This window comes from Mastomys coucha, unplaced genomic scaffold, assembly GCF_008632895.1.
Source record: "Mastomys coucha isolate ucsf_1 unplaced genomic scaffold, UCSF_Mcou_1 pScaffold18, whole genome shotgun sequence".
Taxonomy (NCBI): domain Eukaryota; kingdom Metazoa; phylum Chordata; class Mammalia; order Rodentia; family Muridae; genus Mastomys; species Mastomys coucha.
The window spans coordinates 8,029,387-8,042,527 of record NW_022196900.1 but is presented as its reverse complement, the minus strand read 5'-3'; the positions used below and the strand labels follow the sequence as shown (position 1 = coordinate 8,042,527).

Here is a 13,141-nt window from a genome sequence, read left to right as displayed (position 1 = left end):
CTGGAGCTGTCCAAGGTACTAACGTGCTCAAATCAGCCTGGGCTCTATCTTTCTGGCAGACCGTGTTTCCTCAGGGTTGCCTGCCTAGCTCTAGATATGCAGACTCCATTTAGATGACCCATTACAAAATGTATGGAGGAAAAGGAGCTAGGGCTACTGAGAGCATGGCGCCCTCCGTGTCCTCCTGTCTGAGGGACTTTTTAATATCAGGGGTGTGGAAGAGACCTGTGTGGCTGTGCATTCTGCTTCCCCTGTATTAGCTGTGTATATTATCGACCTACTGACCCGTGTATTCTCCTGTAAAGCAGGGATGATAGACCCAATGTACTAAGTTTTGAGGATACATTGGCTGTTTTGAGGATACATCGGATATGTCAGGTAGCAAGCAGTCAGTAAAGGTTACATTCCCACCCTTGTTACAAGGTCGTGCTTATGGTCCACAGTACTTGGGTGGGCTGGTTTGTAATGTAATGTATCCTTGTATGAATCGGGCGTTGGGATTTTGTAGGTTAGTGCTCAGAAGTGCCATGATTTACCGGGAGGCACAGAGGGGTCACTTAGGTTCATCATGCCTAGGACTTCATTGCCTGGGGTTACCCAGTGTGATTATGCCACCTGGGAGACAGAATCAGCCAAGTCCTGGGTTGTGCTGTGCTTCTTGGGACTGAAGACAGAGTTCCCACCCAGGGGAGAATTTTAAGGCGGGACCCTCTGGGACTGGGGACACTGGGAGGTCAAACGCCTGGAGGGGGCGGTAGTACTCGTAGGTCTCGGATCCCAGCCCTGGCCTGGGGCTAGCAAAGGACTCCAGGCTGGATCAAGGGTCCCAGGTGCCGCGGTTGCTGGCACAGGAGAGCGCAGACTGCAGGTGCCCCTAGGACACCTTTGTGGAGCGTTCGTTCCCTCGGCTCGCCCGCCTAGACCTGGGAGAAGCCGTACCCAACCACCTTGCAGGTGCTACAGGAAGCGTAGGGCGAGGCGCCCGCGTCCCCCGCGCGTGGCAGCTCCGATTCCCCCAAACGTGGTGCTCTGGAGCTCAGGTCTCCGGCGGGGTTAGCCGGCCGCAGCCGCCGGCGAGGCGCAGCGCCCCGGGCGCGAGTGTGCGTGTGCCGGGAGCACGGCCCTCCCCGCGGCCGCCGCAGCGCCGGCGCCTCCCCCTCCCCCGGCGCGCACGGCCCGTCCCTGTCCCCGGAGGCGGCCCGAGCCGCCGCTCAGCAGCCTTGCCTTCGCCTCCCGAACCTCCTGCCGCCCTCCCTCCCCTGGCCGGGCTCCAGGGTCCGCCGTCCCGCGGCTCTGAGCAGGAAAGAGCTGCGATCGCGCACGGAGGCGGGAGGAGGCGGCCGGGTGCGGGGCGGCCGCGCTGGAGAGAGGCGCGCGGAGACTCGGCCCCCTCGGCGCTCGCTCGCTCGCTCGCTGGCTCCCCGCCTCCCGCACTCCGCTGGCTCCCACCCCTTCCCGGCGTGATTGATCCGTCACGGGCGCCGCCGCCGCCGCCGCCGCGGCCGTTCTGAGCGAGCAGAAGCCGGAGCCGAGCCGGGGCCCGTGCCGGCGCCATTGCGCGGGAGCCGCAGGCAGAGCTCGGCGCCGGGCGGCGGGCCGGGCCAGGCCATGCGGGCCGAGTGAGCTGGCGCCCGCAGCCCGCGGCGCGGCATGGCTTCCCCGCCGAGCTCCGGGCAGCCCCGGCCGCCGCCGCCACCGCCGCCGCCCGCGCGCCTGCTGCTGCCCCTGCTGCTGTCGCTGCTGCTGTCGTTGGCGCCCGGGGCCTGGGGCTGGGCGCGGGGCGCCCCCCGGCCGCCGCCCAGCAGCCCGCCGCTCTCCATCATGGGCCTCATGCCGCTCACCAAGGAGGTGGCCAAGGGCAGCATCGGGCGCGGCGTGCTACCCGCCGTGGAGCTAGCCATCGAGCAGATCCGCAACGAGTCACTCCTGCGCCCCTACTTCCTGGACCTGCGACTCTACGACACCGAGGTAAGTGTCCAGTCGCCCATGCCGTCGGGGCTGGGGGCGTCGAGGAGGGACAGAGCCGTGATTATCCCCTCCTCGCTGGCTGACCGCGTACTGTGTCCATCAGGGTCCCACTGGGCTTGGCTGGTGTAAGTGGGACCCTGATCTATGAGCACCTTCCACCACTCTGTATGTGTGGGTGGGTGTGGAACGGGGTCTCCTTTGACAAGAGGAGGAGTAGAGATGGGAGAGGTTGGAACCCCAGAGGCCTGTGCTGCTTGCCCCTGTCCGGGTGCCGCTCCTAGGGTTGTGTGGTGCCAAGTGAGAGGAACAAGCACATTGACTACAAACTGGGCCAGCCACAGCTGAACAGGCTATGGGGCCTATTCCTAGACCCTAAAAAATCCAAGACACCCTTTTAGGGCTAGAGTGCTCCAGGACCCTAGGGGGCCAAGCTCCGGGCAGGACCGGGTCCTGTGGTGCGCTTCTGCAGCTCAGGGCTTGCGCGCCACGGTCAGCCTCGGAGCCCTTAGGGCTCTGCAGCGCTGCTGCCTGGATCTGTCCAGGGCTAGCAGTCGCTGGAGCAGTTTTGGGAGACTCCCCTTCCCCCTCTCCCCGCCTTGGGTTAGTTGCTCATAGAGTGGCTTGACAGGTCTAGCCCGGGACGTGTGGTGTTGTCCGGTCGCGCCTCCACTTTTGTTCGGCAGCTGCTGGCACAGCTGAGCAGGTGCACACTTGAGGCGTCCGAGACGTGGGAGCCTAGACTTGGAGGGTGTCAGAGGGTTCCCCTCTGGCCTTCTCTTTTGAGCAGAGCTGGAGAACCAAGACCTTTCCATCCCAGATCCCGGTCTCACGCCCTCTTGTCTAGGTTTCCAAGGAGCCTTTGCTCAGACCCTAACTGCCCACTCTGAGGCTAGGACGAAGAGAGGGCCTGGAAGAGCGATCAGGAACAAGGTCGGGTTTGCGAGTTTTTCCGGACCCAGGGAGCCCCTACTCTCCGGTCCGCAGCCTCGAGAGATGAGATTCGGCCTGAAGGGGGCAGTGATTTCCTTTACCGTGAGCTCTGTTGGCGCCTCTTGCATCTCTCCCAGCACTGCCAAGGCGCAGCTCTCGACTCTGGCTTCCCGGGCTCCCCGGCGCGCCTTTGCTGGAGCCCGGAGGCAGACTCAGGGAAGGAGCATCCCGCTGGTGGTATAACCTGGGCTTGGCTTCCTCCCCAGCCAGACCCTTTTTTTTATTACCCCCCTCCCCCAGAAAAGAGCAGAATGTAGATTGTATCTCATTCCCCGCCTCCTCCGCTTCACCGATGAAGCAGCCTGCTGTTCTGCTCTGTAAATAAAAGGTGAAGGAATCGGTGGCAGTTGGTGACGGTGAGCTCAGGTTGCTGCAGGCGGAGAGGCTCCTCTGCCTCCGGAAGAGGCACACTGGGTGGCTGTACAGGGCTAACCGTGTGTGAGATCACTTTCGATTGACGTTCCTGACGCCCTCTTCCCCCCAACCCCCTTACCGTTTCAAGTTCTTTAAGGGTACTGGTCTGGCACATGCACATTGAGACGGCTATGCATTTATGCAGAGGCATATCTCCTTGGCACTCTTTCATGTGGCTTCCCCCTATATTCTGGAAGGGCCAGGGAAAGGCCAGTTCTTTGAAGACAAAAACATTTGTAGACAGAGCAGCCCTGTTTGCATCATGGCTATGTCTTGCAAAATGTTTCCGAAGGCTTCCCGAGAAGTTTCTTATTAGTCCGCTTGTGGTAGCAGAGGGATGGGTGCTTGGTTGCAGGGTGTGGGCCAAAGCGTTACATTTTTTTTTTTTCTCAAGTGCGTCTTGGTGGCTTTCTGAGTGAGAGGGCCAAAGTCAAGAGGATGAGGCAGTCAAAGGCACTTTGGTGGGTGGGAATATTTCAGAAACAGCACTGGGAGGAGGGTAGGTAATGATTTCAGTCTAATGTCAACTGTACCTGATCTGGGGCTTTAGGGTTGAACACACAGAATTAGGTTATCCCTCTGACCCCTGACCCCACACACCCATGACCTTGAATTGAGCACTTATTCTCTAATGCCTCTAAATGCAGGTGTCCATATCTGAAGAGCAGAGTGGTTTAGCCATCCTCTGTGGGATGGCTTCCAGGGGCTTACAGAGAGATGCCAGCAGGCTCCACAGCCAGGGCTCTGTCTGGCACACTGTAAGCACTCAATAAATAACTGCCTCCCTTCCTGCACTTCCATTTGGTATGGATTCACCAGTAAGATGCCATGGCTTTAGGTGGGATAAGTCAGTCACTGCTAAATATTAAGAATGCTTCTTTCTCTTGTTTGGTCTGACAGTCTCTAAGAGAGTCAGTGAGATTACCACCAGAAAAGGGAATTCTGGCTGACAGTCAATATATCATCTCTTGCATGAGGTATCACATTTGGGAGAGTGCCCAGGGGCTATAATTACTTCCCTCCCCCACCCCAACTGACCTCATCTTTAAAGTTTTCTCTGAGCTGGGCTGAAGGAAATATCAGTCTGAGAACTTGCAGCAGATGCAGGGCAATCTGAAAGGCATTTGACACTTCTGAGTGAGTGAGTGGCCTCTGTCAATGCAAGACTGTGTTTGTGGACTGAGAGAGCTGCCTCCTCAGCGTCTGTTACTCCTGTTGGAAGACTTGAATGCAGGATTGGTGTGATGGGCTAATCTTGTCTGGCTTTGTTGACATTTGATGTCAGTCATGGCCTCAATGGCCAATAACTAAAGGAAGCCAGGATGGACCTTGGTCCACACCGCCTGTAAAAAGGATGAAAGAAAGAGCAAGGCATAGTTTATCTTCTCTCCCAGGCCAGCCTATCTCCTCCATGTATTTACGTTGGCTGAGCCTCTTCTGCGATGAGACCGACAGTAGAACTTTCTGTTTCCCTTTTTGCAATACTGGAGATCAAATCCAGAAGCCAAAGGCTTTGCCAGCTATATCCTCAGATCTCTTCCTCCATTTTTATTTTGAGATAGTCTCCATAAGCTGCCCAAGCTAGTACTGAATTCACTCTGTAGCTTGAACTTGTACCAGCATCTCTAGTAACAGGCATTCCAAACTCAGCTTAGAACATTCGAGGCCTCTGTCGAGCCTCTGTCTGCCTATGGGGCATCACAACAGATCCCAGGGTGGTCGGACTTCTGCCTCTTTGGGGGACCATTGCATCACTTCAGCAAGCACTTGTTTGTGGATTCCAGGAGGACTTGTGTAATAAAAACACAAGCAAGGCACTGAAAGTGTGGATCAGAGGAAGTGCCAGAAGCTATGTAGAGGCTTCGCAGCTCCCACCTTAAGAAAAGAGCTGGGAGTAGCATTTGTTGTGTCAGATTCTTTGCTCTGTGTTTGAAAGCAATCCAGATACAAAAGTAGACGTGGTGGGTTATACTACCCATGAGTTCTTTAATAGCCACGTTAGTAAAAGAAAATAATAATCAAGAAAAATACCTAAAGAATAATGGTGGTAGGTCTGATCTGACTAGTGCTCATTCTAGAAAAATTGATAAATATAGAAAAGCATAAAGAAAACAATTGCCCATAATCTACCTTTGCAAAAGAAATTGCATCAAGTAATTAGGATTATTTCTTGCATTTTAATATTCTTCTTTTGTTCAGCTACCATTACATCATGTGCATTTCCCCATGTCTTTAAATCTATCTCTTTAATATGGTTTTTAGTGGCTGTATACTATTCTATCCCATGCATGTATTAAATATTTAATCCTTTCTTTGCTGTTGGATTGAAGTTTTCTGACTTGTTACTATTTAAAACACACACACACACACACACACACACACACACACACACAATGTATTGTAAGAGAAGAAAGGAAGGTTCAGGAAATCAAAGGCACATAACCCAAGCAGGCAGCTAGCTTTCAGGAAGATCACTCTGATGATGCAGGGATCCGGCTTAGAAATCCCAGCAGAAGCAAATGATTGAAGATCACGCCTTTTCCTGGAGCATCTTTGCCAGCTCCCTGCTCATTTATGTGCTGCACTTTGTTTTATGTGTGTAGCCGTGCACATGTAGAAATCGGAGGATGACTTAAGAGAGTCATTTCACTCCTTCTACTGTGTGCATCCTGGAGTTTGTGTTCCTGTCACCTGGCTTTATGACAAGTGTCCCTTCCTTCCGCCATCTCACTGGTCCCGCATTGTGTTTTACAAGGGATTCAAATAGCTGCGAGCTGTGTCTGTGTTCTTCAGGAGGCTGAGCTCAGCTCTGCAGGTGTGTGCCAGGCACCTGCTGGAGCTGCTGTGCTGCAGGAAGGTGAGAACCACAGGTCTCTTGAGAGAAGTGGCCAGCAAATGGAGGGCAGAGCAAGAGAACCTTCATCATCTTCAGCTCAGGATAGCACATGAGAGTGGAGATGACTATGCATTCTAGAAAAGAACTTCCTGAACAGTGAATATTATAGTATGTGAATCCTATCAATGTAGCTGTTAATAAAAATATATAGATCTGATGGCACAGGCAATAACCCCAGCTATTCGGGAGACTGAATTCATAAGTTCAAGGCATGCCTGGGCTACAGAACAGATTCCAGACCAGCCTGGAGGACTTAGTGAGATCTCAACTTAAAAATAAATGTTTGCCTAGCCTGTGTTAGGCTCTGACTCTACTCCTCCTGCTGTGGGCAAAAAGAAGCTGGACTGAGCTGATTTTAGTTGGACTCACATTGAGTGGCTATATCTCACTGACCAAACTTTAGGAACTCTGTCAGACTTAGGACTCTTGTAGACACCTAAACTAATGGTTCATATCACTAAGCAAAACCTGGAGTGAGCTTTGTTCAGGTATGTCTGTATCCAGGAGCATAGGGACATCTTTAAAAATACCTTCCTCTCTGTGTCTTGGCTCCGATCCCTTGCTAGTTCACAGTGAGGCATGCTGTCCTGAATGGTGGCAGATGGCCTCACACAACTGTGGCTTTGCACACTTGCGGGAAATCCAGCATGAATAATTCCGCCTTCCAAATGCTCCAGCAGAGGTGCTAGGCTCATATTGGTATGAATTGGGTCATGAGTTCACCCCCTAGCCAATCATATGACACTGATGTGCCAGGTCTGTGCCATGTAGCAGCCTGACATGATTTCAGAGACCAAGAGATAGAGATAGATAGATAGATAGATAGATAGATAGATAGATAGATAGATAGATAGAAGATTGGATGGATGTGAGGGAGGGAAGGAGAAAGAGAGAGAGAAAGAGAGGGGAGGGGAGGTCTTCTATACCCCATCTCAGGAATACAGAGTAGAGAAGATTTTGTACCTATTAGGAAATCAGAGACTGATAAAGGGGCATGGATGTCATGAAGGTCTGATAGTGGTATCCACAAAGGCAGGCTCATGGGAAATGACAGACTGATGGTAGTGGTGACAGTCTTGAAGGCAGAGGAAACTGTTGTATCATAAACTCAAGAGAAAGGCTGGGGTCTCAAAAGGGATGGAGAGGCAGAGGCAGAGGCAGAGGGAGGAAATGGGTGGCCCCGTGACCTGGCTGGCAGGAGAGGCACAAGAAAGGGACCTAGAGGAGGAGCACATGTTCCTGACAGCTGTCCCTGATAGAAATCAGGCAGGGATGGGGCAGGTCAATGACTTTCCTCTGCCCCTGTACCTTCAGCTCTTACCTGATAACCTGATGAATGAGGTTAAGCTCAAGGTCAGAAGACTGTGGTCTGGATGCTACTTACCTGCTTGGAGACCTGGCAACAGTTGCATAAAGAAAGAAAACAATGAGAGGATCACAGCCAAACTCATGTGCAGGATGTAGCGAATACTAGTATTTGTTTGTTACTGTGTTGCCACTATTATTTTTGTACAGTGAGAGGACCATTATGCTGGCCACATAGAGCTGCTATGAGGAAGACCTACAATACATATGGAAGCTTCAAACACAATGAAAACACAAAGCACTGTTTTCTGATACCACTGCTGAGAAGGGTGTTGGGCACGGAGGATACAGACTCTGAGGACTTCACTGGGCTCATGTTCTCCCTCCTGTCATCTCTCACTAGGCTGTAGCTGCCTGCAGGCAGGGGAAGCCTGATTCTTGGGGGGTGGGGTGGGGCCTGGCAGAGCTGGGCATGTGGTGGGCCTGAGTGAATGGTTGCTGGGCTGAACTATAACTGGATGACTTGGTATCTTCTAGGAAGGTTTGCCTGGACCACTTCCCCAGGGCCTTTATTTTCTCTTGTCAAGGTGTAAGTGACTTTAGAAATCAAGATGACCTTTGTTGCCATACTGGCACTGTTTTCTGCAATCCCCACCAGCACCAATTCCTGAGCTCCCATGCCCCAAATGGGGCAATGCCTTCACCATACTCATCCTCCACAGATTCTTCAGTCTGGACAGGCACCCACAGACACACCCTGGTCCCCAAATTCCCTTAGAAAGGAGATGAGAGGGATTGCTAATTCTCTTTAGTGCACATTCTAATGCTGAGCTAGCGTTTTATGGACTGACATTGTCTTTTTAAAGGGGCTTCTTCATACATTTGGCCCTCCCTCTTAACTGGCACAGAGGAGACATTGTCCCACACAAAGAGACCTGAGATCCTAGCAGGGAACTTAGAAGATGGAAGTGCAAGATGACCAATGCAGATAGCGGTGCTGAACCAAGTGTGTCTTCTGTTAGGATGGACACGGCAGTAACCAACTGAGTCCCAGAATCTCTGTAGCATAGTCTTGTGTGTGTCAGAGGCCCTTCTTGTTGACTCTCATCCAAGAAGCAACATAAGGGATACAGACTGTTTTCAGGCTGTGTCAAGAAAAACCTCAGGAAGGTGCCACGTAGGCTGGAATCTCCTATGTGAATTGGGTTTTAGTTGCCTTTGCTTGAAAGTAACATGCATGAGTTCTAGTCCTTTATCTTTGACCAGAAAGAGTTACTACCCTCAGACTAAATGTAAAGGAAGCTGGGAAGTACAGAGGCACACATGGCTGTCATGGGCACTTGCCACTTTGGGTCCTTCAGAAAGATGGTGCCATAGGTGTCGGAGATCTCAGGTTATACCCAAGTGCAATGGAAGAATGGACTTTGAGATGAAGGCAAAATAGAGAGGGCACAGATGGTGAACCTGGTTAACATACATGATATGTTTGAGTTGAGATGTCTAGAAACCTATCACTCTGAGCAATGAATATATACTAATTTTTTTTAAAGGCTAGGGAGGGAAGTACACAGACCATGGCACTGTCCTCACCCTTAGGGAAGAGGAGACATGGAAAGACAATTGAGGGGGAGGAGCTACAGAGTCAAGGGCCACTCTTAGAAGTCTTGAGCAGACCACTGGGGAGCGTTGGAGCCAGGGCTTTCTTCTTCTGATGGGGGTTCCACGCTGGGCCTGAAGAGTAGCTCTAGACTCTTCTTGGGAGGTTGCATGCTGACCTTGGGTTTCTGGAAAGGAGTTAAGGAGCTTACCTAACTGGATGCCACTGCCAGGCCAATTCCTGCCCTGGATGGAGCCTTGATGCCACACACACTTGCTGGGGAGAACCTCCTGCCAGGATAGGGGTGAGGCTCTGCAGTACAGTCATCAGTGAGAAGCTTGCTGTGTAACAGGCCTCAGCCACAGTCACACACAGTGTGATCCACCCACCACAGCCAGGCGAGGCTCCAGTGGAACACCTTCCTGGCTTGGCCATTCCCAGCTCAACTGAGAGTAAAGCCTGACTTCTCACCTCTTTCTGTTTTGGTTGTAGGAAGGTGAGAGCTCGAACAGGCAAAGCTGCCCAAGAAGCAGATGTCTTGCATCTGCTGCTCCGTTTTCTTCAGCTCTGTGGTTATATAACAACAGGCCAGGCTGGGAGGCTGCTTGAAATGCCTTCCTCTCGGTACCTGGCTGTCTAGGGATGCACAGATGTGCCAGCTGGAGGATACAGTAGGAGAAGTCCTAGAGAGGGCCGGTGGGCTGGTTCCTACTGTACCATCGGTGGCTGGTCTTTTTGGCAAGGACTTTGCTAGCTGTTGTCTGGGACAGAGCCTCTTTGCCATCTTAGCACCAAAGGTTCCCACATTGCCCCCAACACCATCTCAGGCCCAGGTCTATGGAACAGGAACTCCAAAAATATTCATGGAACAAACAAATGAGTCTATGAGCCTGATTCCAGCTCACTGGTTCTGGGAGAACTCATGAGTGTCATCATAACAAGTTGGTGAGGGGCTCTCTGTGCCAAACATTGGGGAAAGCTTCCTGACTGCTCTTTGTACACACTTACAGAGGTCATGCAAAGAGGAAAGGGCTTGTACTGGATGGTCCAACAGGGGATGAGATGCCAAGCTGATGCTGCCCCTCCCCTTTTCTCTATAGAATATGCGTGCATTGTACAGCCCAACCTAGGAGGGACATCTGCCTGGGTTTGAGAGTTCTCTGGTCTCAGGTTTGTTTCTTGGACAATATTTCAATGAAGACTCAGGAGCTGGGTTCTGATACCCTGTGCCCATTTTCAGACACCACATTGAGCCAATGGAGGTGGGGCCGGGCTCTGGTCCCAGGAGACACTGTAGGAATGAAACCAGTCATCCATCTGGGTGAGTCAGGTGGTCTTGTGCCAGGCCTGGGAACCTCTGGAATAGCAAGACTTTCTCCAGGCGCTGAGCTGCTGTGTGATCAGTAGTGACTCAGGAACTAAGGGAGCGGGATTAGAGAGCCATCTTCTCCCTGATGCTTGGGATGGATCTGGACCCCATTAGCTAAGCAAATCTGATAGGACCACATGCAGAGTTGATTGATTATGAAATGATTTTCAATCAGAAGATTCTTGACCGAGTAAAAGGTATGACCATTGCGATGCCTCTTGGACAGATTGGGGGTTTCTTTTTGCCAATTTTTACTTTCCTGGTCTTTTTGAATGTGCTGTGCTATTGAAGGATGAAGTGTCACAGTTGTCCGGAAAATTAGTAGATCCAAGGTAGGAAGTAAATGGAGTGATCCATCTTCATAGGTGCCTAGGGGTGTCAGTTGCTGGCTAAAGCAGACCCCTTCTCCTGCCATTTAGCAAGCATCTCATTGCTCAGGACTCTGATGAAATCTAGCCAGCAGAGGCTCTGGGGAGTCGTGCGTTACTGCTGTTGCTGTGCAGTGGGGTCAGGAGGGGCTCAGAGAAAATGATATTTTTACACTCTGTTCAAGATCCACTTGACTTGGTTTCGAGGGAGCTGATTCTGAAAGCAACAGCCACACTTAGAATAATCACCAGTGTATCATCTAAAGCAATTTGCCTTGTTTCTGGAGCTACCCATTCACTGGCGCTTCTATACAAAGGCTCAGAATGGCTTCAGGACCTCACGCCTCACTACAGCAGGTGACCAGAGCCCACGACAAGAACAGGTTTCCATCTCCCTAGTGAAAACTGGGGGCCAGAGGACCCTTCTAGACCATGAAGGACTCTGGGAATATTAGGGAGGTTAGGGAGTCCTCATAGAGCTTCTAATGTCATTGTCGTCAACCAAGGACAAAGTGGGGAGATACAGCTGCAAGAGTGAGGATTAGGGAACAAGATAAGAAGGAACCCGCTTCCCTACCTGTTGTTAGTGCTGTGTGGGTGGTGTTGTGCCTGCCATTTATCGAACCCTCAGTCTCCTGAGGAGAGGGATTGTTTGGCTCACACTTCACAGACAAGACTGAGCAAGGTGAAGAGACTTCACACGCTCGGCCAAGAAGGGGCGGAAAATCTAGCCTTCCATAGATGCCCACGTTATCATGGGTCATTGCGCAGTTGTCTGCCCCTCCCCACAAACCAGATCAGTTTTTCTTTTCAGATGACGGGATGTTTTCTGTGGTGGATTTCACCCTCACTGCTTGCTTTTCCTCCAATTTAGATCCATCCTCTCCCTTCTCCCCATCAGCCCACTCAACCACACCCCTCCAGCTCTGCACTCTCAGCTCACTTTGAGTATATCTGTCTACACACCTGGCTCACACGCATCCTCTCTCTGTTCCCTTGCACCTGGAGAACCTGGCTCTTGGGGGAACTTGTCACCTCCTGTTGTGTTTACTTCAGTGCCAGGGTTTGTGCCTCCTGTCAGACTCAGATCATCTCCAGGGCAACAGTTGTACCTCCTGTATATAACTGGGACAAGCTTCCTCAGCACCAGCTAGGTCCAGGGCCTGGGTGGTGATGGGCATGTATAGATGGACAAGAAACAGCCAGTCCCTAGAAGGTGCATGGAAGAAGCAGGACATGAATGGTTCCATGTGCATGAGAAATACAATGGCACAAAGCCTGTCCCTTCCTGTCCTCTACAGGCCAGCACTGGGATCACTTCTTACTGTGCTCACCTTGCTTGACACCTGCAGGGATGCACTGTTGTTCTGGGACTGGCAAAACAAGACTTCTCCACTGCCTTGGAGCAACTCCAGGGTCAACCTATCAACTCCCAGAGCCAATGCAGAGCACTTTCCCATCTTCCTCACTCAGCTATGTGGTCCTTTGTGACTCTCAAGTAAGCATGCTCATTCTTGTACAGGGCCTTTGCACAAGCCGCCAGCCACTGTTGGCAATGCCTCAGCTACCTTCCTTCCTGCATTGGGAACGAGCTTGAACATGTTTCCTCTGCCCTGACTTAGACTCCCTCTTCCATCCATGGCATCCCTGACCAGGGCTTGTTGCCAGTACCATTTGAGTTTGGTGGGTTAGTCCATCAATGTTGTTCTTTCTTCATTCTTCCAGGGGGCAAGAACTGGTCTGGTTTTAGCTCCCTCAAGAATGCAGTCTACTTTCTAGCACACAACAGACACTCAGTAAATACTTGTAGAATGAATGAGGCCCAGTTGAAGGATTAGGGACTAATTAAGATGTTTATAATGGCTTGCTAGTGTGTGGGCTACTGGGAGATAGCTGGCCCAGGGTGGGAAGTTATTCAGAGTCAGGCTACCTATGTAGTATACACTGTGTGGTCCCTGAGCCTCTGTGTTCTGTCTGTGGAATGGGGATGCAACACTCGGGCTCATTGTGTGGGTTGACAGGGAGCATTCATTGTAGCATTGAACGTAGGGACCTACATCCCAGAGTCAGCCACTAACTTTCAGTGTGACCAGCTGATTATGATGCATACAAATACATAAACTGCTTGGCTGGAGAGACGGCTCAGTGGTTAAGAGCACTGGCTACTTGTTCTTCTAGAGGTCCTGAGTTCAAATCTCAGCAACCACATGGTGGCTAGTAACCATCTGTAAAGG

The 13,141-nt window shown here is 51.6% G+C and overlaps 1 protein-coding gene across 1 annotated transcript in view; it reads left to right on the top strand.

The window, feature by feature from the left end:
- The first annotated feature begins 1,362 nt into the window (after positions 1–1,362).
- Gabbr2 (gamma-aminobutyric acid type B receptor subunit 2) overlaps positions 1,363–13,141 on the top strand; it is a 339,297-nt gene continuing 327,518 nt past the window's right edge. Inside the window, exon 1 of the mRNA XM_031377342.1 lies at positions 1,363–1,968. Coding sequence (XP_031233202.1) covers positions 1,651–1,968 — 318 coding nt within the window. The 5' untranslated portion in view covers positions 1,363–1,650. The remainder of the gene's footprint in view (positions 1,969–13,141) is intronic.